Source organism: Trematomus bernacchii, unplaced genomic scaffold (assembly GCF_902827165.1).
Source record: "Trematomus bernacchii unplaced genomic scaffold, fTreBer1.1, whole genome shotgun sequence".
Taxonomy (NCBI): Eukaryota; Metazoa; Chordata; class Actinopteri; order Perciformes; family Nototheniidae; genus Trematomus; species Trematomus bernacchii.
The window spans coordinates 6,378,701-6,406,150 of record NW_022987821.1 but is presented as its reverse complement, the minus strand read 5'-3'; the positions used below and the strand labels follow the sequence as shown (position 1 = coordinate 6,406,150).

Below are 27,450 nucleotides of genomic sequence, written 5' to 3'. Positions count from 1 at the left end.
CTGGAGTGCAGCTCAGAGCAACGATGTGAGAACGGGTGCTACGTTTTTTGGAGGTAAATGGGTTTGTAATTAAAAATGTGAGAGTAAATCGCTGCACTGCTGAAAAATACCTGTGAAAGAGCAACAAATCTAAAACCCCGAACTCGGTTTTTATGACGAATGAATAATTAAATACCTGCACAGGTAACTTCTGCCCTGTCCTCCACCTTCTTCACCTTCCTTTGCGTCTATTATTCATCAGTTTAAGATCTCCTGCCTACAGGAAAAATAGAAAAATAATCACGATACTATAAAGGACAACATGGTGATTTACCTGCATGTATGTCTCCTCTCAAGACACGTCAATTATTAAAGACACATGATGGAAGCTGAGGGAGTAAAGACACTAGAAAGAGTAACTCATGTCTTCGAGTCAAACCACTTAAAAGACAGAAAGAAAATCAGTGAGTGGATAAAAAAAAACTATTTTTGGACACTTTTTTGTTCCTGTATTTTGAAAATAAGATCCAACAATCTTAACATTAAGATAGTAACATCTACTTTGCAGGTGTTCAAATCTTTGGGGAAAACAGACATATGCTCGTTTTTAAATCTTGAAAAAAGTTTATTTTAATCTTGAGACTTTTTTAAATATTGTGGTTGAGCGTTCAGCATGCAAAACCAAGAATATTGGCACCAAAATTGATTTATTCATATTTTTTTCCTCCTTTTTTTTTTACAGTGCACATTATACAAAAATATAGAGTAGCAAAAGTTCACAGTGTCCAAAAGGCAGTGTTATGTCAAATTCACATCAATCATTTTATAACAGCAGAACGGAGAAGTCCATAAGGATCTTTAAAAAAGTTTTTTAAGTACAAAACACAACCTTTTCTGTCACAGCACAGGGAGAGGATGCAGCCAATATTTCAGCTGAGTAGGCCAAATACATACACACATATTTGTACACTTTATACACACATGTACTGTATTTTGTGTAAGAGTGTGGTTTGTTGACGCTACACAACACCTGAATGCATCACTTGGTATTTACAATTTAGAAACACAATGGGATATATAAACATGTTGCAGGATGGAGTGACTTAAATCTTAGAAATATGGTCCTGCTTTAGTAGCATATTACTTGTAAAACGATTTTACATTAAAGGTGGGGTAGGTAAGTTTGAGAAACCGGCTCGAGATACAAGTTTTGTTATATTCCATGGAATGCTCTTAACATCCCGATAGCAATGAATATCTGAAGTGCTTTGACAAAAAATCCATTAAAAAATGTCATCTGTGGAAGCCGTGGTGCTGTAAAAAGCACGACCAATCATTTCAGCCGGCCCGGCTAAAATAACTGGATGGCCTACCTGCCTGTCAGCCTTCCATCTGTGCACAAACTTATCTCGTGCCCTCATTGGTCATGTGAGCGTTCGTGTGTGTTGGAGGAGGGGCTCTGTAAGGAAGTGGCAGATTTTTTCCGGCTGTGTATTTTCAAATTCTAGCGCACTCGAGCTGGTTTCTCCAAAATTACCTACCCCACCTTTAAGAGTCAGAATAATTTCCAAGAAGTTTCCTGAAAGTATTTATGTCGTCAAGTGTGCAAAATATATTTAACATATATGGAGAATAGACATTTGATGTAAACAAATGTACTTGATAAAGTGTTTCTATTCTATCTAAGACAATTCTGTTTGCCATGTCCCGGAAATATGAATGTGACCGACAGAAAATGCCCCAAAATCGATCAAATATGATACAGTGACATCTGTGAACATACGGAAAATAATTAACAGAAAAGTCAACACATCATTTTTTACAATGTACAGCACATACGTTAGTGAGCAGTGTCAGAAATGTCTTCTTCAGTGTCTTTTCCGTTGCTGTTTCTGCTAAATATGAACATTAAAGCAAAAAAAAAGTAATTTCTTTGCTTCTTCACACTGCGTTGGATGAAGAATGGTGATGTTTCTCACAACAAATCATTTCAGTTCTCTGGTTTTCATCACAGATATCAGTCTTATGTGTCCAGGGTAAATATTCTACATTATTACTGAGTCCTCTGAACCCACCTGCTGAACATGAGGGAAAGGGAAAATCCCCAAACTAGCAGATGGGTCTCCTCTCAGTCCGGTGAACATCCAGATAAAAACATCGTTCAGGAAGTCTGGATCCTTCACACTGAGCACAAACAAGGTGGTGAAGTAAGGGAAAGTTCTGTGAGTGTTGGTTTCATTATCCACAATTATTTTGAAGAATAGGCAAGAACAAAAAGCCCGCCAGCTTTCATGGCAACCGGAGACTTTGTGAGTGTATTTGAAGAATGCGGAAAACTTAAAAGGACACTCAAGGTGCGGTCACATTTGCTATGCATTTAGGTCGAGTCCTGCAGAATGTACTATTCTTTATACTGTGATTTAACACCCTTTTTGAAGAATATTAAACTACGAGCAGCAACTTATGAGGATTGTGTCTCATGTGACCAAACCTTTGAATGGCTTTCAAGGATTTCCTCCACATTGGTAGCTAGAGTTTAGGAAGAAAGGGACAAAAAGTGTAATTGGTTTAAATGGTGTATGCTCCAAACCTTATTTTCTTTGCATGCTGTACAGTAGCAACTCGTATTTCTATGAGTGAGGAAACACTTCATGGTGGGGTCTTGTGAGAGTGAAAGAGGGGTGCTTTGTGTTCAGAGCCTCCTCTCAGCTGTGCAGGTAGGTCCTGCAGGGCGAGTCTGGGTGGAAGTCGTACTTGCCCAGGCTGGGGGGGTAGTAGGTGGTGGCGAACATGTTGCTGGCGGGCAGCGGGGAGGGGAAGTGGTTGCACGTCTCGTCGTTCACGTGGAGATTGTTCTTGTTTAACGTCTGTAGGGTGGAGACACAAGGAGAGAGATGTTACACACCTTTTCAAATCTGTGAATCATCTGGCAACAGAGCTGGAAGAAGTATGTCTGCTTATGCTAATTAATGCAACTTGTGCCAATTGTGCAAAACATAATGCATCCGGCAGTTTCTATATATATATATCCTTTATGTAACCAGGTCATTGAGATTAAAATCAAGACGGCAGCATGATCAAAGTTACAACAAATGAACACAAAACAATACAGGCAGACGTTGTAAAACACCAAGTAAATGGCACATTAACCAGTCAATATGCTAAATAAAAGAAACTATTATAAAACATTAAAAACTGGCACTCTATATGCTGGGGACCCGTACTATACATTTCTAACATTAAACCTTGGGTTACTAAACATTTCCAGGTTCACAATATCACTCTATGAGCTGTCAAACAGACTATAACAGCTGGCTAGAGACAGAGATGGCAAAAGTACACACATCCTTTACTCAAGTAGAAGTACAGATACTCGTGTTTAAAAATACTCTGGTGAAAGTAGAAGTACTGACTAAACTTCTTTACTCAAGTAAAAGTAAAGAGGGCTTTGAAATGTACTTCAGTAGAAAGTACCCATAACTAGCAGCTGTTTTAAAGAGTACCTGACCTCCCTTTATATTAATAGAACAATAATGTCATTGTTAGCTAATGAATGTTTCCATGCTGAACAACGGCAACATGACAACGTTTTCATTGGTCCCTCTTCTTTAGAGAAGACCAGGAAATGATGGATACACGGATCGTGTTCAAATCAATAGGCACGCAATGACTCTAAATAATAATGATCACGCCACCAAACACACATTCAAACTAAAGGAACCAGCCTGTTTGGGAAATGTAAGAAGTAGAAAGTACAGGTATTTGGGTTCAACATGTAAGAAGTAGAAAGTACAGGTATTTGGGTTCAACATGTAAGAAGTAGAAAGTACAGGTATTTGAGTTCAACATGTAAGAAGTAGAAAGTACAGGTATTTGTGTTCAACATGTAAGAAGTAGAAAGTACAGGTATTTGAGTTCAACATGTAAGAAGTAGAAAGTACAGGTATTTGGGTTCAACATGTAAGAAGTAGAAAGTACAGGTATTTGTGTTCAACATGTAAGAAGTAGAAAGTACAGGTATTTGTGTTCAACATGTAAGAAGTAGAAAGTACAGGTTTTTGTGTTCAACATGTAAGAAGTAGAAAGTACAGGTGTTTGTGTTGTAAGAAGTCAAAGTGAAAAGTCGTCAGAAAAATAAGTAGTGGAGTAAAGTACTGATACCAGAAACATGTACTTAAGTACAGTAACGAAGTATTTGTACTCCACTACTTCCCACCTCCGGCTAGAGATATAACTAATCACCCCACCTTGAACTCCATGGGGATGTACTTCTCGTTCTTTGGCGTGGCGTTGCCCTGCTTGTTGTAGGTCAGGTGGTTGGGGGTGCTGGGGTGGATGACGGCGGACTCTGCGGACGCTCGGTTCAGTTGGTAGCAGTAGCTGTAGGCCAGAGCCGAGAGCAACGCCGCCGCAAAGAAACTGGCTGAGCCCACGGCGACTAACTGGAACAAAGTGAAGGCTGGGAACAGAGGGAGGGGATGGAGAGAGTAGTTCATAGGGGACAATACACTGCAGATCTCTTTGGTAAAACCAGTAGTTTTTAGGGAAACATTTGGCCTGCTGGTGACTCTAGACAAACATTTTGTTATAAGGCGGATCAAGCCTGCAACGAAAATCAGACAGTTATCAAAGAAAAATCTTCAGTGGATTTACTAAATGATAACCACACCAAGAATCCCAACAGGCTGGAAACAGAGCGTCAGGAAGGGAGGAAGAGACTAAGGCAGTTCCTATCAGATTTTATATTACTTGTGTACAGCAGAAGTGGAAATGTATACATTTACTCTTTAATGATATGTAACAGAGATAAGCTGGTAATTTCCATATTTGGATAAAAGCTTTTTCTGCAAATGTTTATATGAAAGATTACTCTTACTTAATTAATTGATTATCATTGCAGCTCTATTACTATTATGAAACCTCCTCAAAGAATCATACCTTACCACACCAAGAATAACAACAGTGAGGTGAGTACATGATCATATTTCTATCCTTGGACTTCCTGCATCATTACAGGACTTGATGTCACTTGTCTAACTTTGCTTAAAAACCAACCAACAACTTTTCCCAGTAATCTGTCACATTGGGAAAAAGCCACAAACAAAATCGATGTGCTACAGACGGTGTGGGACGAAGGTGACGAAGAAAGCCAATAACTCTGTAACTTTGCAACAAAAACTTGGTGTTCAGTGGCAGCAATTTAACTGAAGTGGTATTGATTAACTGCGGATGTGACAGGAGATTGAAACCCGGGCAGAATGAAGGTGTGTGTGTGCGTGTGCGTGTGCGTGTATGTGTGTGTGTGTGTGTGTGTGTGTGTCTGCTTGTTTGTACTCACTTCCACAGCTCTGCTCCTCCTGCCCAGGTAGAATAACTGGAGAGAGACAGACAGAAATCGATGCAGTGAAGTTTAATCACCGCAGCTCCAAAAGATCAAACAACAGAAATGATTAACAGTTCATTTTTTCTCAATGTGCTCTCCATTAATTCATCTTTTTTTAGTTTCTACACAGAGGGAACAAGCATTTACAGCGTGTGATTACAGTTTTGAGGGATTGTACAGCTCATATCAGCAGCATATCAGTTCTCACCGGGGACTTCGTGAGGCTGGCAGGGCCGGGCCTGGGTGATGTTCCCCTGGCAGAGACCGCCCTCGAGCCCCTGGTCCTCCCCACAATGACGGGTGCGATGCTGCAGACCCTCGTCATCACAGTCCCCCCAAACCGTCCACTCACCCCAATCTGAAGAGCAAAGAGAAAAATCTCCCTCGTCACCGGCTTGAGCTTCAATCTCAGGATCCATGTATTTATCTATCTACGCTGATTTACCTTCACAGGTGTGTGTGTTGCAGAGCGCCTCTTCAGTGTGCAGGCCGATGCAGATGTCTCCTCCGCTGGCAGGGGGGGGGTTGCTGCAGGTCCGAGTCCGCTGGTAGTGCCCCCCCCCACAGCTGGCCGAGCACTGGGACCAGGACGACCAGCAGGACCAGGACCCACTCACTGCAACACACACATTATACACTTTATTTATGTAATGTGCACACACACATACAATGTTGACTTTGATATTCCAGCACAACGGGGTCTAATCGCCAAACACCATTACATGCATCTGTGTATTCCCGGCAATAAATATATATCGTTCGTTACATAAAAAAACTGTCTCTCCTGATTGAATTCCTGTTACCTGGGCAGGGCTCAGCGTTACAGTCCTGATACTCCACAGGTGATCCCACGCAGGCGCTGGGGTTGGTCCGGCCCTCTGATGTGGAGCAGCTTCGTTTCCGGGTCCTAAAGCCTCTGGAACACGGCTGAGAACAGCTGGACCACGTTTCCCACAATCCCCAGCGCACACCTTGGGGCTGAGATGGAGTTCGCCCGCTAGTCTTCACCAAGTCTTCAACCAGAGCTGGAAACACACAGAAAAGAACATTGTATTTGCTTTATGAGAATCAAAAATGCATTTTTTTGTTTGTTATTCTTTATTTATTTGGGGTCACATTATATTAAAAGTACAGTTTTGCAAATTATATATTTTTAGAGACCTGAAAATGACAAATTAAATCCCGAACAAAATTAGTAAAATAAAATAAAAAATACACAGGGGTTGTTTGAAATGACAAATATCTACACATGTATATTTGTTTTTTTAAATATGTGTTACTCTCTTAAAAGCCTAAATCCTAAATGCCTAAAATAAGTGTATCAATCATCAAGAGATTGAAGGAGTGTCACAAAGAAACATCATATTTACCACTTTGATGTTGATTATGTTTTGACAAAATGGCCGATATCACATTTTAAATTATTGTTTATTTTTGGATTTATTCATTAACAACTTCATAAAGTACAGGTTTGACATTGCCGACGCTCTTGTGTTAAAGGGTAAAAATGGTTTTGATGGTAAAAATGAATGATTGTGTAAATCCTCTGGAGTCGTGAGAAAATCTAAAGTTCTACATTCAATGAGTTTTACAAACCTCGCCATGCAGACATCCTGTTATGAAACATTAATTAGTGAGGTCTAATCTGGGCCATGTTGAAAAATGAACCAGTTTTCACCATCCACAAAGAGAAATGATTTACATATAACTGAGGAGCACTTCCTGAGGCGTTCCATGGGGACAGCTGAGATATTTCAGGATGAGACAAAAACCTAAGATGAAACAATGAAGTTACATTTTCACCTTGTCAGCTTTACCTATTTTGGAGTTAAAGCCTCACCTGGGATGACTTTGTTGTTGAACAAGAAGGATTGTATAAAAGAGAGACTAGCTGTGTTTTTTTGGGATCTCGTCCACCAGCAGCACTTTTAAATGCCCATGCAGATTCAAGTCCATATACAGACTGGTCTCTAGAGTTACAACAGGCTAACATGTGCTTATAGGATGGTATAATCCCAAAGTAAGTCACAGGGTGTTTCTCAATCGCGAGTACGCTTGCTTGGTAGCACATGTCTGCCGAGCATCTTGCTTCAGAAGCGAGTCAAAAAGTGGAACAGGCTAGCAAGAGTGCAGGTGTGCGTCATATGAGAGGCCCCGCCTTACATCTTCCGCCACAGATTTGGGGAAATTGGTCCGTGCGCAAAGCATTGTGGGGATTTTAAGACCGCGGAGTCTACTCATATGCAGCCTCGATATTTCTCCAAACGGAGTACGCCGGGATCGGTAGATTTCCAAGTATGCTGGAGATTGGAACAGTACTTCGGCGGCACTCGATGACGTAGTATGCTTGAAATAGTGGCTCTGAAGCAGCTTTACTCGCGATTGAGAAACACCCACAGTATTACTAACTCAGCATCGTTGAAACCCCAGAGTTTTTGTGAATTTTGGCGTCTCCTGGAATATTTTTTGAATTCTTATTTTATATAATAATAATAATTTTATATAGGCGCCTTTCAAGGCTCTCAAGGTCGCCGTACAAACACATAAAAAACAAGATACACAATACATAACACCAGCATAAGAAACATGCAGTATATAAATCAATCAAATAAATAAAACAGAGGATGTGTGATGGATCAGGGTGGATATGCAAGTGGGAAGAGATGTGTTTTGAGACGTGATTTGAAAATGGGGAGAGAGTTAGTGTTGCTTGCGGATGTCAGGTGGGAGGGAGTTCCAGAGGCGGGGTGCAGAGCGGCTGAAGGCTCTGGACCCCATGGTGGTTAAACGGAAGGGGGGTGCAGTGAGGTGGAGGCAAGCAGAAGACCTGAGAGTGCGGATGGGTGTGTTGATGTGCAGGAGGTCGGAGAGGTACAGAGGAGTGAGGTTATATACATTCTTATTTTGGTCTAGTTTAATTATCTTAAATAATGCGTACACACAACATTTATCGCACGTCTGTCATTTTTTCCCGGGTAATTGTAGGTTTTCTTATTTGTTTTTCTGTGCACAGCAGGGTCTCAGGACAGAGGGTTTCATACACACTGTAAAGCCATCTGTGACACATGTGCAATTTGTGAAATTGGCTTATATAAAAAGAATTTGATTAGATTTGATGATCCCCAGGTTAAAGTGGCCTCGGGCTTTATACCTGCAGCAGGTAATGACCACACCAGCTGTGTTTCCATGGTAATAACCAAGAACCCCTGCTGGGAACTGACAAAGGAGGAAAAAACATGGCTACATTTGAGATTTTCTAACAACAGCAGAGAAAAGTGGTGGAGTTGTAAAGCTGCAGTTTCCTGTTCCCAGTACCAGAGATGACAAAAGTGCACACATCCTTTACTCAAGTAGAAGTACACATCCTTTACTCAAGTAGAAGTACACATCCTTTACTCAAGTAGAAGTACAGATACTCGGGTTTAACAATACTCTGGTGAAAGTAGAAGTACTGACTAAACTTCTTTACTCAAGTAAAAGTAAAGAGGGCTTTCAAATGTACTTCAGTAAAAAGTACCCATAACTAGCAGCTGTTTTAAAGAGTACCTGACCTCCCTTTATATTAATAGAACAATAATGTCATGTAAGAAGTAAAAGTAAAAAGTCTTCAGAAAAATAAGTAGTGGAGTAAAGTACTGATACCAGAAAAATGTACTTAAGTACAGTAACAAAGTATTTGTACTCCACTACCTCCCACCTCTGCCCTGTACTCACAGTCGGTCTGGCAGGCTCCGGACCCGTCGTTGGGGCAGAACCGGGTCTCCAGCTTCTTCTTGCCCAGCTGCAGCTGCTGGGGGTCGGGCAGCAGCGCGCGGCAGGTGTACCTGAACCTCTGCTCCTGCCGCGCCCCGTCCTGACTCACGTTCACCGGCATCCAGGGGGTCCAGGGGGTGTTACGCCGCACCTCAGGACACGCCTCCAGGTTACAGGCCTTATACTCCTGCACAATAACCATATTAATGTGAAACATATCATACAGTATCCCTTCTGAAAGAACATACATAACATTAATCTGTTTGCTACTCATATATATCATATGTATCAATATTCCAATTACTGTATATAGACTATTCTGCACAGTTTCTATTATATTCAATTTAATTTGTATTTACTTGCACTATTTTATCTGTTTTATTGTGTTGCACTGTTGGAGGAGCCTGTGACCTCAGATTTTCATTGTCATAACTACACTGCAGCTGTGTACAAATGACAATAAAAGCCTTGAAACCTTCACTGATGTGCTTTGTTATCCTTGTACATTGTATTATATTGTATGTACTGGCATTTTTTCATATATCCAGTACCATTGAACATCCAGGACAGCTGTTGCCGTTCTCACAGGTTCTGGTTCTGGAGTGGACCCCCCCTCCACACTCAGCGCTGCAGTGAGCCCAGGGGCCCCACGCCGTCCACGACACCGGCAGGGGACACGGCTTCTTCTCATTGCACAGCCTTAAAAACACAAACACTGACGTCATTACTATCCACAGTCGGGATATTTGGGGAAGGGACAATGCGCATAAATTAACAGAAGCACTTAATTTAAATGTGCCAGATTCAAGATTCAAAGGTTATATTGTCATATGCACAAAGCTACAGTGTAGAAATGGCAATGAAATTCTTCTACCTGTCAATGACTACATCGCTACCTCCTTGGGAACACACTGATGCAGATGTATAGTTTCTCACCTCTCCTCTCGCCCCTGGCCCACACACACTCGCCCCTCGTGTCGAGGCGAGGGGTTGTTGCAGGAGCGCTGCCTCACTTCAAACCCGATCCCACAGCTGCTGCTGCACTGACCCCACGAGGACCAGGGGGTCCAGCCGCCATTCCTGAGGAGCAGAAGGTCAATCAATGCCTTTTGGCAATATCTGGACTCAATATCTAACTCAATATCTAACTCAATATCTGGACTCAATATCTAACTCAATATCTGGACTCAATATCTGACTCAATATCTGTCTGTCTGTCTGTCTACTTTTACAATAAAAGACCAAGGCTGTATTGAGAAAGCTGAGGGTATCTGATGAAGATAATTCCTTGTTTGATTAATGTTCATAAAGAGAGACTGTACCTGGAGCAGTTTGCCACCTGGATGGTCGGTCCTTTACACTCGACGCCGCCACACCGGGCCAAAGGTCCGTCACACGAGCGAGACCGACACACACAGCTGCTGACGGATCCCTCGCCATCATCGTGGTTACAAGGCTGCCACGGCGCCCACGTACCAAAACCTCCATCCTGGGTCAGGTTCCTCACCTCCAGAGAGGAGATAGAGGGGACCCTTTAATTAACTTTTAAATTCTTTTAGTTAAGGTAAGTTACAAGACAAGTGCATTTACAAGTAAAGACAAATAACAAAATAAAAATCTGTCCCTCCGTCCGTCCGTGTGTGTGTGTGAGTGTGAGTGTGAGTGTGTGTGTGTGTGTGTGTGTGTGTGTGTGTGTGTGTGTGTGTGTGTGTGTGTGTGTGTGTGTGTGTGTGTCTTACTGGGCACTGGGTGATGTTTTGGGTCCACTGGTTCATGTTGGAGCTCCCCTCGATGGTGGTGCAGCGTGTCTGTTTGAGATCCCAGCCGCAGTACGGGTCCCGAGCTTCCAAGCAGTGTCTGATATAAGATATGAAGTCAGTTAAAGTGTTGCAGCTGCAGAAATATCAAGTTTCTCTGCACTACCGTCTTGTTTTTAAATAATGTTCTGTATATGTATTGGAAGACCTCCATAGGGCTGTCAGATAGACTGATAGCGAGGCGTCACACAGTATTTTAAAAGGTTTTCAACATATTGAAGTAGCACCCACAGACTCATAAAAAGCCTGGTTATGTAACGTCTGCTGTTAGATTTGTCAAAATATGGACTGACATTTTAAAAGTAGTTTGGGCTCTTAACATAATCATCTCTCTCACCTTTTTGAGACTTGGCCACCCACACATTATTGTCTCTTTAAGGACGCTATGATAATCAACCTTTTTATCAAGTATTTTCGAGTTTGAAGCTGCAGTTTGAGTTTTTTTGGCTCTTACACTTCACTTGGATAGCTGGAGCAGCGCTCTAACGGGATCTTCACCAGTCTGTCGTCCAGCCCAACAATCAGAGATCTGTCACTGTGGAGGATTTGCAGGCTCTTGATTGGTCCGATCTTCCCCGGGGGGAGGAGCCTGAGTTCCTCCAGGTAGCAGCCTTGGAGACTTTTATTGGATGTGGAGAGAGTCTTCAGGATGGTGCCGTATTCTGAGTAAAGATAGACAAGTTATAGGATGAAAATTATCTTTACTAAATGACTTTATTGGTTTTTTTGCTCACCTGTTCCGATGTACATGACGTGGTAGAGGGTTTCTCGGCCCTGCACGATGTCCACCACCAGCTTGGAGAGGCGCAGGTTGTCCTGAGTGAGCAGAGGGTTGACGGTGAGCGGCTGCACCACGTCGTTCATGAGGTAGAGCCGCTGGGCGTCCTGCAGGCTGCGCTCCGTCAGGTTCCCCCCCGGGCCGCCCTCCTCCAGCGTCCCACACTGAGGGATTAGTGAGACGTGTTTTCAAAACATCATTATTGGGGGGGAAACTTCTGAAGCAATTGGAAACAGGTCTCAGAGAGACACGAGGAGAGCTGGAGCTTTGATGGCAAACACTGACGGTTTATTTGGAGTTTCAGCTGGAGAACTGACAAGACAGGTGGTGTGTCACGAGTTGACAGCGGTTGCCAAACCAATTCTGAAGAACTCTTCAACAGCTCGAGGTTTTAACTAGTTCGGAGTGTAATAATCAACATTCTTCATCAGCGAGACTAAACAAATATGGATCCTGAATCTAACTAGAGCTCTCGTCCATAGGAAAGAATGTGCGCCAGGGAACCTACGTCCCTGAACAGTAAACGACCTCATGGCGGCTTGTGCTCTGTCATAGACTGGCAACAACAATGCGCCCAAGCTGCTCCTCCTTAAGAGAGATAGCAGCAATACCCAAGGCCGTAGACCTATGCCATGGGAAAGGAGACAGTGAGAAGAGAAAACGATGAACTGTGTCGAAGGTTGAATACCTAAGCAAATTATTCCCTAACGAGTCTGCAGGTTTCGCCTGAACAAAACCCTCCTGCTTATATAACTGATTAGTCTGTTTCCAACCTAGGAGCACGAGCTGCAAAATACCTTTGTGAAGGTCAGAGGTGGAAGAAGTATTCCAATGTTGTACTTAAGTAAAAGTAGAAATACCTAAATGTAGGGATACTCTGTTATAAGTAAAAGTCCTAGGATGGAGCTGAGCTGTTTTCTGTGTGCTATTCTCACCAAAATATACTCTCTATTTTCACACATCAAGATAAAATGCCACCATTTCTTGGAGGGAAGGCTCACATTTGTACAGCTATCAACGCCACATTGTCAGAGAAAAATGCATATGTGGATCCAGGTTGTTTAAATATGTGAGTTACCTGAAAGTTGGGTATGGGGTTTGGGGTTGAGAGCCAGGCGGTGCGGGGGTTCTCCTGGTAACGAAACGGCCCGTTGAAGGCCTGAGTGACGGCGCTCAGGTTGAAGGCGCAGACGGCAGAAGCTGATATGCTGTTCCTAAAGGGGAGAAGAGGGGGATTCAGTGTATGAAAAAACCTAACCTATATTATGTTTTATAATCCCAGATTACTCACACATTGGTGGTGAAGATGCCGTAGATCAGGTCCTGCTCTGGGAGGTAGAAGGTGCTCTGCAGCTCGTTGTAGTAAAACGGGATTTCTCCAGAGCGAGAGCAGTTGAGTCGGGCTTTCATGAAGGTGGTCCACGTGTCCTCTAACAGGAAACGACCCCCCATGTCGTTCTTACAGACCCGAGCCACGCGAGAAAACACGACCTTCCCACAGTCGTTCTCCACCGCTGTTTCTCTCAAGAAGAAATAGGTGAACCGACCGATCTCATAAACCGACACGAAGTGAGGCTCTGAAACACACAAGAGAGGAGGAAAAAGGGATGTAGTCCAGCAGTTAAAAAGTACACATCCTTCACTCTAGTAGAGGTACAGATACTCGTGTTTAAACATACTCTGGTCAAAGTTGAAGTACTGAATTCTTTACTCACGTAAAAGTACAGAAGTATGGGCTTTGAAATGTACTTAAGTTAAAAGTATGCATAACTAGCAACTGTTTTATTGAACATCTCGCTCATATATGGCAATTTTTTTACCGTTGAGCCATTTGGAGTTGTACTGAGCGCTGCGTAGAGGCGGCATGTTCCCGAGGCTCCTGTAGATGACGGGGTCGCGTCCCGAGAAGTCGATCACCGTGGCGGCGTACAGCTCGCCTCGCTCCGTCACCATGGCGGTGGAGTTGTGCCGCGGGTCGTACGGACACCGGGCAACACCGTTCACCGTGTCCAAAACCACACTGACGTTACCCACCTGACAGAGGAGTAAACACAGGGGTAAACGCAATGACTGCACAATGTGTTTTCCTACCTCAATGCAGCAATTGGTTTGCAATAATGTCCCTACAGTAGAGAAAACAACTTGCAAAAGGCTTTACATGTTCTGATCCTGTGGTGATTGAGCTGTAAATAGTATTCTTATTCCATGCTTTTAATCTTTTGTACCAACCTGCCTGGTCATGCAGACGGGGGTGAAAGCATTAGTGCCGCAAGTGAAGAGCGTCATCCCGCTGATCAACAAAACCCGGACGTAGTTCTGACACTCCTCCTGCAGAAAAACACACACCATGATTAGTCATAAATACAAATGGACAAATTCTGAATAAAGACTTCTGTATTATAAGACACACAACACACACCTCTGATTTCCCTTTGCTCTGACATGAGCGCTTTGTGTCTTCATCCGGTGCCCATTCTGTCGCCTGAGGGACACAAATAAATGAATATTTTGCACATCTTTAGGGAGCAAGACAATCAATATTACTAACACATACTGTAGGACAAGTTGATGTTACCTGTATGAGCGAGACGTTGCTCAAACTCAGTGTGAAGAGGAAGTTTCTGTAAAAAGAGATTTCATATTAGAGGTGAAGCACAAACACTGCAAAGGAAATTATAAGCAATGCATATGGTCAAATGTCATCATGAAAATATATTTTACAACATTGTTTAATAGCAACATATGATGACGTGATGCTGTTAAAGTTTTGACTGCCTTAGGAGTAGTTTTTCTGCAAAAGATAGTGGAACTGGCTCTTAATTTACATCAGAAGAACAGAAAGTCTACACATAAACACATGTATTTTTGTAGCACTGGATTTGGCTTATTTAAAGCGAATATACTTGCATGAATAAAGCAATTCTGAGTTTCTTTCCTTATGTTTGATTGCACTAATATAATGTGATGTGTCACCTGGCTCCCACAATCAGCTGGTTCCTGCTCAGGTCCACAGCCAGCTGGGAGTAATCCTTCACTCCTGGATGGGAGAACTCGAACATCCACGGCCTCAGCGCTGCACGGAGAAAACGCATCAGGATGAGGAGACATTTCCTGAAGTGCGTGGGAACTTTTCTCCACCAAATGGTACCTGGCTCACAGCCTCATGTAAGCCCTCAGTGTTTTTACTGATGTGTCACATTTCTCTCCTGTGTATCACCTGATCCTGCAGCCTCTCATCTCAGTAAGTCTTTACACACCGAGAATACAGAGAAGATTTGGTTTTTTAAATAGGCTGAGGAAAGTATTAGAGCGTTAGGAAGTCTTGTGGCAAATATGAATCAGGCTGAGACATTGAAAAGATGTGATTAACTATTCATGGGTGAATAGAGGTGGATATTGATATTTGTTCAGTAGCACTTACTCCTCTTAATGAGCTATTTGTAGTCAAAAGAGATTTGTATTTGATGTTTAATTTGATTCACAAGATAGGTATTCTAAAAGGAGCAAATATTTTTTCCGACTGCTGCTATAAAACAAAGCTAGTTAAAGATACAAAAATATAGATAACCAATGATTGTCTTTTAGTTGGATATCTGATGTGAAGGCCAAGACGTTTGCCTTGTGTTGCTATAACTGTGGATAGAAGTAAAGGGAGGAAAGAGTTTAGTGTAAGTCTAGTTAAAGCAGATGTATCCTGATGAGCTGACCTTGGTGAGAGACGACAGGATGCTCCTTCCTGCTGCACTCTGCTGGCTTCATGTTGGGCTGCTGGGACAGACAGACGGACGCACAGACGACCAGCAGCAGGCCACAGGGGGAGAGGGACCGCACCCCCCACCCTGACTCACCCATAGCTACAACCACATCCAGTCTTCTTTCAGGTCCTCAGGAAACACCTGATGGAGCACAGGAGATATCAGTTAAATTCCAGCGAGAATCAAACACAGAGGATGAAGAAAAACGAATTAGTAGTGGGGTCTCATTATCTCACGATTTGATTTACTTCACAATCCTGATTTAAAATGCATTCTAGGTGCAATACAATGTGAGATCATTTCAGTCTACTGTGCTCTAGAGGAAAGTTATGGTATAAAAAGCAGTGTGTATAAGATCATGGAGTTCTTCAAAATACTCAAAAGGTTATATCAACCGATGCCTCTATAAATAAGTCTAGTGACCCATACAAACAACGTAAACACCAGCAGTAGATACGAATATCCATATACAATATTTTGCACTTCTTCACACACTTCCTCGCTTGTCCATCCATCTAAATGAGTTTTGTCTGCCCCCCCGACCCAGAGGAGTTTCTGTCCGTCTGCTCTCAGTGTCAGCAGGACTCGGTCATGGCTAATTCGCCTCAAAAGGCCCGAGCCGACAATCTCTCTAATGCAGCCTCTCAGACAGAGGGTGCCATCACCAGAGATCTGTGTGACTGAGGAGAGCTTTTCAGAATCGGGGCTGAACCGTGAGCCACATGAAGAGTCTTTGTGTCGACATCAAAACCCATTTATGTACATTACATTTGATGATGATGATGACAGTAGGCTCAGGGGTCATAGAAAAGTCCCTTTTTACACCCTGGGTTCATTTATTTTTACAGCATTTAGTCAAACAACCTGTAGTAGAAAGCTGAGAAAGCAATCTTAGAAAGATCGCTCAATGATGCCAAATAACTCCAACAGGTAAAAGACAGCTGGCAAATGGAGCTCTTTTCACCACTGTGCGAACACACTGACATACAGGACAAAAGGAGGATGCCTACTTTACTGATAACATTCCAGGTCAGTTTTTTCTGGGAGGGAAAACATTGCAATGCTTGATAAGGTTGTGGACAAACTAAAGAAACCATATTTCACATTTTAAAGCCTCAGAGTTATGGTATTAGAGAACACTTTTGACTATGAAGCAGACCATAACACTTTAAAGAATGTTATAAAAGCAGACGACATTTGCTTTTCAAATTAAAAAGTCTCTTATTATCAGATTAACTTGTTTAAAGCATAACATACCCACCACATACTCTATTTTAAACGTATTGCACCATTTATTGCATAAAAACAAGTTATCCTGAACTTGAGTTGAGCAGATTTGTCTAGCTTCTCCCGCTCTCCTTTCCCCCTCAGACTGGTTTCCCTGCAGAATGGAGGCGCTGAATGTCTGCCTGTCAGAGTGTTTGTGCAGGCAGAGGTTTTTCAACCTGCTGGGTCTGACATTGCTGCTTAATGAGGCGACAGCAGCGAGCCTCCACCACTGGCCTCGCCTTTGTTATGTGTCCGCGCTCGTCTCACGGTGCAAAGGCTGGCCAGCGAGAGGCCTGGTGCTCTGGGACTTTTTATTAAGTACAATGAACGGGGGGCAGCACCACATGTCACTCAGATTCTCACTCAGGGGGCAGGAGGAAATGTTCAGATGCAGATTCTCACTTTGGATTTCAATGATTTCCAAAGACTTAAAGGCCTTATTTGTCTTTATAGCGTAGTTTTTTTTGCAATGAAAATCTCAAAAAGTGCCAGAATCCTCCAACAATGCAGCGTACGATACACTTAACGTAAAAGTGAAAGACATAAAATAGTGTAATATGATCGTGCAGTAGGCAAAATGGTTTGAGTAAGTTGCAGGAATATGAACATTGTGTCCATATAAAATAAAACAAGACCAAAAAAGCATGTCAAATGTAATACTGTAGGGTAGAATAAATACTGTTTACTGTAGTAATATATAAATATGTGGACATAAACACTGCAAATAGATGTACCCCTAACTTTTGAGCATTTAAGAATAAAAATAAAGCCGAGATTTTCCTGATTTTGGAGCAAAACCTGTAGGAAAAGTAGGCGGAAAAACATCTAAGCCTGTGTTCCTGGAACCATGTCAGAACATTCATTCATTCATGTCGCTGCCCGTGTTGGAAAAACACCATTAAGCTTTAACAACCTGCGAGGAGATTAGACATACAGAGTGGCCGATTCATGTGACCTGTGTGTGTTTTGGACTGTGGGAGGAAAAGCACAGGAACACGGAGCGAACATGTGACCTGCACACAGAGCAGGATGTTAACCCTCTTACAGCCACCGTGCAGAAAGTTTCACTGAGTCAATAAAGCAGAAATTATGACATGTTTAGTTTAGCAGTTGTGTTTGCCTTGTGATTAATCTCCCTCACTAGTGTGTGTCATTACTCACGGGGGGCACTTAAAGTCACTCACAGATACACAGAAATAAATAAGGTGCTGAAAGTTTGTTACACTTTTAGATTACTCTTAGGTTAAATGCCAACAATTAAACATCTTTTGGGGGTTTTCCCTTTCCTGTAGTGTGTTATATAGGTTTTTGTGCATGTAAACGGTCTGCAAAGGCTAACATCCACAAGTTATTATTATATATACAGTACATAAACAATTATGAAACCTAGAAATTAGCATAATAGGGTGCCATTTCATTCTACTATTAGGATTGCATTTGTTATAAACAGATACATACCACACTACACTATACTGGAGCCACCTGGAGCAATGGTAACAAGGCCTTCTTTGAATTGTCTTCTGGAAAATATAGAACCAACTCTCAGTCAAAGTGAGTTGTGTTGACCAAAGTGATGATTATAAAGTGCCTTCATGTCCCTACTCTGCAGAAGTGTCTGTTTTCCATCACTTCTGCAGACTCACTGCTAACTTTAAAACCTATGCCCATACATAGATAGTTCACCGTCACTCTTTCTTCACTTTGACATTTATCACTTGCATGTGATTTGTTGCAGGGGCGTCAGTTAAAATAAATGCGAGCCCTGTATAGGAGAACTGTTCCTGCTATGCATATCCATCAAATGGCCCTCTCTGCAGAAATATAGAGTTTATTAGAATGTTTTCATCGTTTCTCACAAGCGTTCTTCTTCAAATTCACCTTTTTTATTATAGAAGATAACAGGTTTTACACTTTAGAGCTGGGTTAGCAAATCTCCAAGTGGTTTTTTTGTGTGACTGCATGCAATCTTAAGATTTTAAAGCATGCTTACAGAATAAAAGCAACATGGAATTTGAGTCTTTTTTTTGTGGGGCTCCCTTTTTCTATTTCAAGAACTTTCTATTCAAGCACTCTTGGCTTTGTCTTCTGACAAACTGAAGAACGTTGCAGTCTTTCAGGAGCCAAAGGGATGGCCCTCCCATGGTGAGTGTGTCACTCCGATACCTTTAACCCACACTGCTTATTTATGAATGAGCTGATTCGATGGAGAGTAAAGCATGGATGAAGCTCTTTTGTGACCATGTGACCACTGAGCTTACTACAGGGCAGCCACACTGACACTGTGAAGGTGCTGCTTCTCCTTCTGTCACGATGAGTCAAATCTCTTCAGTCGTTTCATACAAAACAGCTTTTATAGGGAATAACAAGTCGTGATCTGAAGACAATAGGTGCACAAACGCTTAATAACACGTCCAGCGGGATTACACCGGCTACAAACTGCGCATGCTGAGCCTCTGGTGTACGTGTTAAGTGAGCGTCATTCACCGAGGTGATATATGACAGGGAAATTAATTACACGTAATTATTCCCTCATTCAGACGCATTGTAATGTGTTCCTCCATGGCACCCAAAATAAAAGGACGGGGTCCAGCGTTTGACCTTTATATATCAGCCTCTTGTCTAAACTCTCGTGTACTTGGACTTCATCCAGAAATCATTAAAGAAACAGTGAACCCCCCGTCCCCCGTCCCGTCCTGTCTCCTACTCTGAAGAACCTTGGATTCCTTTCTCCACTTCCTCCTTAAATAACTCACACAACAACAACGTCTACTAAAAACTCTGTAGCAACAGCAGCTCCTGCTTTCACCTTTAAAGTATTAATATTAATGCAGTCATTTCATTCAGGGCAAACGGACACTGAGAGGGCATCCAAAGTCTTTCCATCAAAATATTCAGAGAGGACCATTTCCGAGGCAGTGTTCTCAGCTCCTTCCTACCGGGGTGAATGGCCTCTCTGTGCAACCTGCCAACTATCTGCCAATGGCTGCTCTCTTTTACAAGTGAATAGACTGAGTTTAGACACAGTTAAAAAGACACACTAACGTGCCATGGCTGCGCCACAATGGCCGCTCGGGTAATTTGCCAAACCTAATGATGCCGGTTTGGCCCCGGCTAGAGGAGGTAGAGAGCAGGAATCCTAAAGAGGCATGCAGCTGCAGAAATCCCTCTCCTCCTATCTCCTGCTCTCATCTCATCTCCCTCTGCGCTCTTATCATCAGCTGCATTTATTCTGCTTTCTGCACGGAGACACAACTGGGGCGAAGAAGCAAATGCATGGCTTCTGCACTCCCTGAAAACTTGGGCTATATTAAATACAACAACTTGCAATTAGCTTAGCTTGTTTAGTTTGAGCTCTGCCCCCAAGTGGACACACAATTCAAGCTGCATTCATCACAACACTGATGTAAAGTCAGATAATGTTTCTCCTAAAACTTGAATGAACAATACTCATAGTTAATAAATAAGGTTTAGCCTCTAAATATGAAATGTTACTGTTTTTTCTCTGTTTTATATCAGATTAACGTGAATATCTTTGGGTTTTGGACGAACAAAAGAATACATTTAACCTTGGACACTAAGAAATCCGACTTAAAACTGCAGACAACAACTGACTGCACAGCGCTCTGATCTTAAACTGATGCTTGCACAGAGCCTACAAACCATATACTGTCATCACACGACTGATGCTCCATGTTTAGGTCATGTGATGACAACTGAGACATCTCCATGACAACTATGCAAACTCCATATGGCGAGAAAGGCCAAGAAAAGAATTATATAAGTTCAAAAATGTTCCCAAGGCTGATAAATGTAACATCTGCGAGGCTTTAAAAACAGTAAACATAATAAGCTTCACAAATGTTGTTTGATGCATAGCAACATTTTTTTATTAATAAGCTATTCATATTTAAATGTGTGTTTTTTAATGGTTTTTAACTCCCTCAGCTGTGATCCAAATCTCTCCTCACATTTATTAAAAGTGTCTTCAAGTGTATTTTCTGCTCAGTATTTCAATGATTAATCCATCACAGCTAATTGGTGCTGTTGTCATGGAGAAGCCTCCCATGAAATGAAGTCCTAAGCATATGTGTGAAAAATATTTGGATGCCAGACATGATTAATATTTTCAGCAATGGCTCATCACACCCCACCCTCCATAGAAATAACACAAAAATAATTACACATTTGTAAGTCAGCCTTATTAACTGTGAGGAGAGCCAGCCCTTATTTTGGGGGAAACAAAGAGAATAATTACAAATGTTTGAATATAAATTGCCAGGTACTAGTCAGAAATATTCATTAGTATCCCAACGTGCAACATGTGGCTCTTGCTCAACAAAAGGACCATTTCTCATCTATATAATAGTGAGGTTAAAGTCATTCAGACATCATTTTAGGATCCAGACTGAGGCTATTGATTCTCCGTCTCCCCTCGGCTTTCCTCTCCCCAAACCATCCCCATGACAGTTTCAGCACTCGGATGGAACAAAGGAAATATCCCATACACATTACCTGAGCACCCCTCCCACCCCCCCCCCCCCCCCCCCCAATGTTAACACATGTCTATTCACGCTACATGTAGTCTCCAGAGACAGAGAAGAGGATGGGTTTCAAAAGAGGGCAGGGAGAGGTTGAGGGTCACGTTATACAGATCATTAAAGGAGAAATTATCCTGCAAAAATAGAAAAAAGCAGCCACACAAAAAAGTGGGCGACTTAGACACAAAGACAGAAAGGACAGCACAAAAGAATAAGTAATTGCAACCTCCACATGGCTTTTATACGTGCATTAACACACACAGATATGCAAGGAAATAAACTCACTTGTTCACCATCACCAAACTGATCCAAAGCAGCAGATCCTTCACATGGTGAGAGGGAGAGGCATGAGAAACAAGAGAAGTTGTTACACATCGACACACAGTGGCACGCTGACCAGAGTGTGTGTGTAGGGAGATGCAGGGGGGAGTAAAGGGGTGTGTGTGTGATGCAGGGGGGGAGAGCAAAGCATTCCTGTTTGTGCAGAGCAAACTTAACTCTGAATAGAGAGGGATGTCTGCCCTGTGCGAGGGTGTGCTTCTGTGTTATTGTACTTGTTAGATAAGATTTTGGTAGAGAAATTAGGTCAGATTAAGTTTGTAATTGACCAAAACTGCCCAAAAAATACTGAAATGTATTTAAAATGTCAAAAGATCTCCTTCAACACACCTTATTTCAAGTGTTGGAGTCAATTTGCACTGGACACATAGACAGCTTGTATCCTTACATTAAAGTTTTAAATGTGACTGTATTTCATTGTTTCAAAATACCCACTTGCAGAATTATCCTCATTAATTTATGATGCGTTTTGTACAGTAGTCAGATCAGGATATCTTGGATAAAAGCCCTTTTTGGTTCCAATTCAACAGCTTTTTGAGCAAACTATTGGCCTCTAGTTAAGTGCATACGAGGGGATCTGAGGTCACTCCTGAATCGTTTGGATACAAAGTGAGTCTTGGTGTTGGTCGAGCGCAGCTGCAGTCTCATCAACGTGCAAATGAACGAGGAGGCAGAGTCAATAACAAACGCAATTAGCTCAGACAAACATTTTGTTTGCAGAAAACCCAGTCCTGCTGGCCATCACAGATGACTGGAGGGCAGCAGAAAAGTGTTTACTGGAAAATGTAAAAAACGTCGGCTATTTGATGAGTTTAACGTACTTAGGTTCTTAAAGTTCATTTAAATACTACTTTATAACTTCACAGATACATTATTTTTGGTGTGATATTTACTTCAGGATGCAAACACAGTAGGTGGCATGCTGACATTGTGCCATCCCTGAACGCAGCATTCACAGTAAGAAGCTAAAATAAACGCCAGGAAAAGGAAGGATCAGGTTTAGCCTAACATTTATATTTATAACAAAGTAGAGAGCTATTTTAGATTTCCTAAATAACAAAGCATCACTTCAGATTCTGTGTCAAAGTAGTCGAAAAATGTTGGGGTTTTATCACAGATACACTTGTACCCAAGGTCAAAACTGAACTGCCAGAGAAAAATGTAAACGTTTTTCAAAAATGCCCTCCGGAGGGATAAATCTGAATAAATCTTTTTACCATCGACTTTGGAAAAGAGAGCTTTTATAAAACAATAAGGTAAGCCTGGCCAAGGACGGAGATATGTTCACATTATCCGTTTAAACTCATGTTTTAATATTGCTTAAAGGTCAACTGTTGGTTTATTTAACATGTATTATTAACTCTTACTGGTTGGTTGATTTTAATCCAACTTCTAATTGATTTGTGTGTACTCTTCATGTGTCTGTTGTTAATTGTGTTTACTTATGTCTAATGCTTTTGGCTGAGGTTACTCATGCAGCACATATTGCTTTCACTTGGAATAAATGTCCTTTTGTTTGCTTACTTTCAAACCACCAGAATACCTGTCATGTTCATATGTATTGTCTCAGCGTGGACATTCACTAAGGCAGGAAGTATGACAGGTTTTTTAACTGTAGACAGCGACACCAGTCAGCCATGGCTACAGAAGTGCCAATCTGAGAGGGCGAAGAGGTGACCTCCCCGTTCAGAAATGAATGCCGCCAATAAATCATATCCTCTGAAAAACGACAGGATCGTTTAGCTTCTGTGTGCCTGGCGGAGCATAAGAGACAAATAACACTTGCCCGCCTCATCCCCAACCTTTACAGAGCAGGACATTCATCTCTCTCAGCCTCAGCCAGCACCAACCCCCCCCCCCCCCCCCGAGGAGGATGAATGGCTCGATCCTGTGCAAACTTCAGGATGACCTCCTCCAGCTCTGTTTGTGCAGCCCTGCTGTCACTGCCCAGGCTGAATGATTACAGTGAGACACAACAGGGGGCTGAGCGAAAAACCAAAGCAGGATCGTCACAGAGAACAGTGGACTCTAGGGGGGCTAAAACACATCCTCCAAGCTGTCAACTTAATGAATGAACGTACATATTGCAGCCTACTTTCACTACCTCACAGGATACAAGGAACGGGAAAGGAGAGAGAGTCGAGCAGCCAGCAGCCAGCCAGCCATGCCAGCAGCCAGCCAGCCAGCCAGCCAGCCAGCCAGCCAGCAGAGCCAGGCGAGCGAGCCAGCGAGCGAGCCGCCAGCGAGCGAGCCAGCGAGCCGGCGAGCGAGCGAGCGAGCGAGCGAGATAGCGAGCGAGGAGCGAGAGCGAGCGAGCGAGCAGCGATGAAGCGAGCGAGCGAGCGAGCAGCGAGCGAGCAGCGTAGCAGATCAGCGAGCCAGCCAGCGAGCAGTATCAGCCATCAGAGAGATAAGCGAGCATATCTATCATCTATCTATCTATCTATCTATCTATCTATCTATCTATCTATCTATCTATCTATCTATCTATCTATCTATCTATCTATCTATCTATCTATCTATCTATCTATCTGACAATGACTTCTACAGTATATCACCTTGTATGATACTGAAAATGCATCAAAGAGCACACTCAGCCACCTCTAATTGCCTCTAAGTGCCAGCGTCCTTTGAAAAGTGAAAATTATTTATCATGCATCCATCTCTAAGCACTTTATGTTCAAATCCAGTGGCTGTTATACGCCTTTAAGCATAGCTGCATTGTACATATTTGATTGCCTCACTTTCGTAGTGATCATTTCAGTCTGGGAATAGTATAATTTAAACATGAATGGATCTACAAATGGCTGCTTTTGTTCCATTTTAATGCCTTTTAATTACAGGCTTTCAAAGTCACTGTGACAAAGAGAGGACCATGAGTTTCTTTTTTTTAATTAAGTGTAGCATCCTTGATAAATTAACATATGGACTGAATAATTATCAGCTTAATTTCATGATGTGTTCAGTCCCTGACAGACACTTGGGGATAGATCCGAAAAATATGGCCGAAAGAGGCTAAAACCCTCTTTAGCAAAAACATATATATAAGTGATTTCCAGTAATGAGTAATCCATGCCAATCTGCAAAGGAGGCCTTCAGTGGTTCCCCAACATCTCTTAACCCCCAAAACCAGCACCTGACCCCCCCTCCACGTCACAGCTCTCAATGGCTGCCTTGTCCTGCACATAGCGCTCCACTGTGAAACAGCTCGGGTTGTCACAAAGAAATATTGACTTTTAATGCTTTAAACATTCACCTCGCTCCGGTGTAAACAAACCCTGGCTGTGTTGATTTCTTAAAACCCAGCAGTCACTGAGGTTTACCTTTTTCTGCTGGAGCAATAAAACTGTGCTTACAGGAGCCAGCCACACACGCACGCACGCACGCACGCACACACAGTGAGGACACTTAAGAAATAACATGCATCTATCTTGGTTAACTGGACTATTTGACATTCTGGGGAAAATGGTAATCTGAGAAGAAATATGCCAAATATATATTTTGAATTAGCCTATAGCTTAGCGTAGAGGCAGAACATGAATAGCCTGACTCTTATTTACACTTCATATTATGTTGATTTACTTGTATAGAAATAGAAAGGTAGAAATGAGAGATCTTGGTTTGAGCTATTTCTTGTCAAGGTTAGGGTTAGCGTTACAAAACTGTCACTCACATGATGATTGACAGTCATTTAAATTAAACATTAATTAGCGCTCTACTTCTCCCAGTACTTTCATGGTATTATAACCATAGTGCTAGATGGGGAAACCTCATACACCTTTGCAGGAAGACTGTGGTTTTCTGCGGGGCGTTTTTTCCGGGAAAAACACAACTTCCCTGAATAAATTAAGGTAAATCACAAACAAACAAACACACACACAAACACACACACAGTCTCAGAGTCTGTCCATCAGATCCTCAGCAATAAACTATTTTTCTCCTCATCCATCTTCCTCTCCTTTCCCACTTCAGCCTGACCTCTTCTGTAACTGTGGAGGTCTGTGAGTAACACTCTCAGGCGTCCAGTTTAATGATTTAATGCCACTTCCATTAAGGGGGTTATTTATTAGCAGCAGTAAGACCTTGTATGTAGTGAGGGCTCTGTTTCCAGTCAGGTCGTGAGCTGAAGTTTAAAAAGTGGTGGAAAATACAACAATAAATAAGTCTAGTGTACAGTAATGTCTTTAATTATAAACTATCCGTAAATATATCTGATATTTTCTACATGAATGCTCGTTGTTGAACAGTTTTAAATCTCTAAATATATGTTTCCTCTTTTTAACTTACATTGATTTTACTCCAGTATGAGAAACTGACAACAAAGAGAAACATAACGGATTAAAGTTGAGAGTTGTGTGTTTCATTATCTACTTTCAAAAACAATGTAGGGGAGGAAAGACTATAGAAAGATTATATAACCTGACAAAGTAAGTAGCACACACACCATGAGAATTTCAAGAAAAGCTTTAAATACTTGAATAAACATGAAAGTAAAGGTGTTATTGCTCCACTGCTCTGCCTGTTATTATTGTGCCTGTATAAGCAGGCATATCAAAAAAGGGTCTCAATACACACATGATTGACAAGGAATGAGAATGGACACAAAAATCTATCTGAAATCTGAAAGAAAATACTGAAACAACTCTATTAATTTGCTCTATCATGAACAGCTCGTTTTATATTATCATGCAAATTATACATCTTGATGTTGTCATTTTTAAAGTACAAAAATGTTAATAATAGTTATTGCACTTTTGCAAACCAAAACTAAAAGAGGTGTGCCAATCTCTATTTAAATGTGGCGTGGCAGTTAATTGATCGTCTATCAGCATGTACAATAATGCGTTGTTTTGTTCATTAATTATGATGCAAAACTACTTTTCTGCACAGCTGTACTGTAATGCAGCGTCAAGAAGTTGATATTTAAAGCACTGTTTGGTTGATTACGGATCGTTAGCGATGCAAGTTCACTTAAAGATATTAGCATTTTGCAAGTTTGTATTTCTGCACAGACAGAGCAAGCGTAACGATGTTTTTTTGAGAAATAAACGTAACTTCTTTAAGTCCTGCTTGGTGGATGTGCATCGAAGTAAAGTGTGCATCCTGATTTTAGATTTGTTAAATGTTTTAAGCTCAAAAGTGTTTTCAACCTGAGCACCAATTACAACTTAATTTTTGAACGGTGTAAATTCAATCAACATCGAGGCAAAATGCAACAAAAAAGATTGAAAGTGGGCTTCTATCTTTTGCAAGCTTTCCAATGATATAAAGTGAATTATAACTAAGTAAATCTCGAGCTTACCTTTCACTTTTGGTGCATTGTGTCCTGCAGCTGGTTAAGTTGTCGGGTTTCAGACGGAGATGGTGCAGGTTCACGGTATCCAGAGGTCTGACTCTGCAGAGGATCTGAGTGTAAATAACAAGCTTCCTTCAGACCAGCAGGGGTGCTGTCAGGAGCCAGAGAGGGGACACAGTGTGTAATAAACTCTGCAGCAGCAGATATCTGTTAGAGCAACTGGGAGTACCTTGTGCATGTAAATAAGCAGCTATTGTATTAATAACAATAGAGGAAGTTTATCTTATGTTAACCAAAAAATGATACAAATATACAGCATAACCTTGACACTAACGTTACAATAATACAGTTGATAATTTCATGCATTGCATTAGAAAGAACGTGGGCAATGATATTGACATATATAATTTAAGACAACAAAAAGATCTACTGAACACCTTGGGCGAAGTTCACCAAATGTCTTCTGGATATGTTGCCGCCTATATGACCTGCACACAGCTACAGGTGATTTCATGAGCACAGGTTAAAAGGGTTCTTGGATAT

The 27,450-nt window shown here is 41.8% G+C and overlaps 1 protein-coding gene across 2 annotated transcripts; it reads right to left on the bottom strand.

Annotated features, from left to right (window-relative positions):
- Positions 1-1,459: 1,459 nt before the first annotated feature.
- On the bottom strand, positions 1,460-26,999 carry LOC117498883 (semaphorin-5B-like). 2 transcript variants are annotated; one of them, XM_034151042.1, is made up of 23 exons: positions 26,914-26,992; positions 21,558-21,595; positions 15,418-15,606; positions 14,684-14,783; positions 14,286-14,331; positions 14,130-14,192; positions 13,940-14,038; positions 13,531-13,744; positions 13,002-13,287; positions 12,789-12,924; positions 11,667-11,874; positions 11,387-11,594; positions 10,855-10,972; positions 10,438-10,622; positions 10,052-10,195; positions 9,667-9,814; positions 9,077-9,302; positions 6,166-6,387; positions 5,808-5,978; positions 5,571-5,720; positions 5,318-5,353; positions 4,227-4,438; positions 1,460-2,846 (listed from the first exon to the last, which is right to left on the bottom strand). In XM_034151042.1, the coding sequence occupies exons 3-23, from the start codon at positions 15,560-15,562 to the stop codon at positions 2,685-2,687; spliced, it is 3,279 nt and encodes a 1,092-aa protein (XP_034006933.1). In that variant the 5' UTR covers positions 15,563-15,606; positions 21,558-21,595; positions 26,914-26,992; the 3' UTR covers positions 1,460-2,684. The 2 variants fall into 2 exon arrangements, with proteins under 2 accessions (XP_034006933.1, XP_034006934.1); XM_034151043.1 differs by lacking the exon at positions 21,558-21,595 and having other exon boundaries at positions 26,914-26,999.
- Positions 27,000-27,450: the final 451 nt, after the last annotated feature.

Bases quoted from the DNA above. Each gene is read 5' to 3' on its own strand.
- LOC117498883 (XM_034151043.1), bottom strand. From the start codon at position 15,562: ATGGGTGAGTCAGGGTGGGGGGTGCGGTCCCTCTCCCCCTGTGGCCTG. The intron at 14,039-14,129 runs GTGTGTGTTGTG...GTTTTTCTGCAG, and splicing joins AGAGCAAAGGGAAATCAGAG to GAGGAGTGTCAGAACTACGT. The intron at 4,439-5,317 runs GTGAGTACAAAC...CTCTGTTCCCAG, and splicing joins GGAGGAGCAGAGCTGTGGAA to CCTTCACTTTGTTCCAGTTA.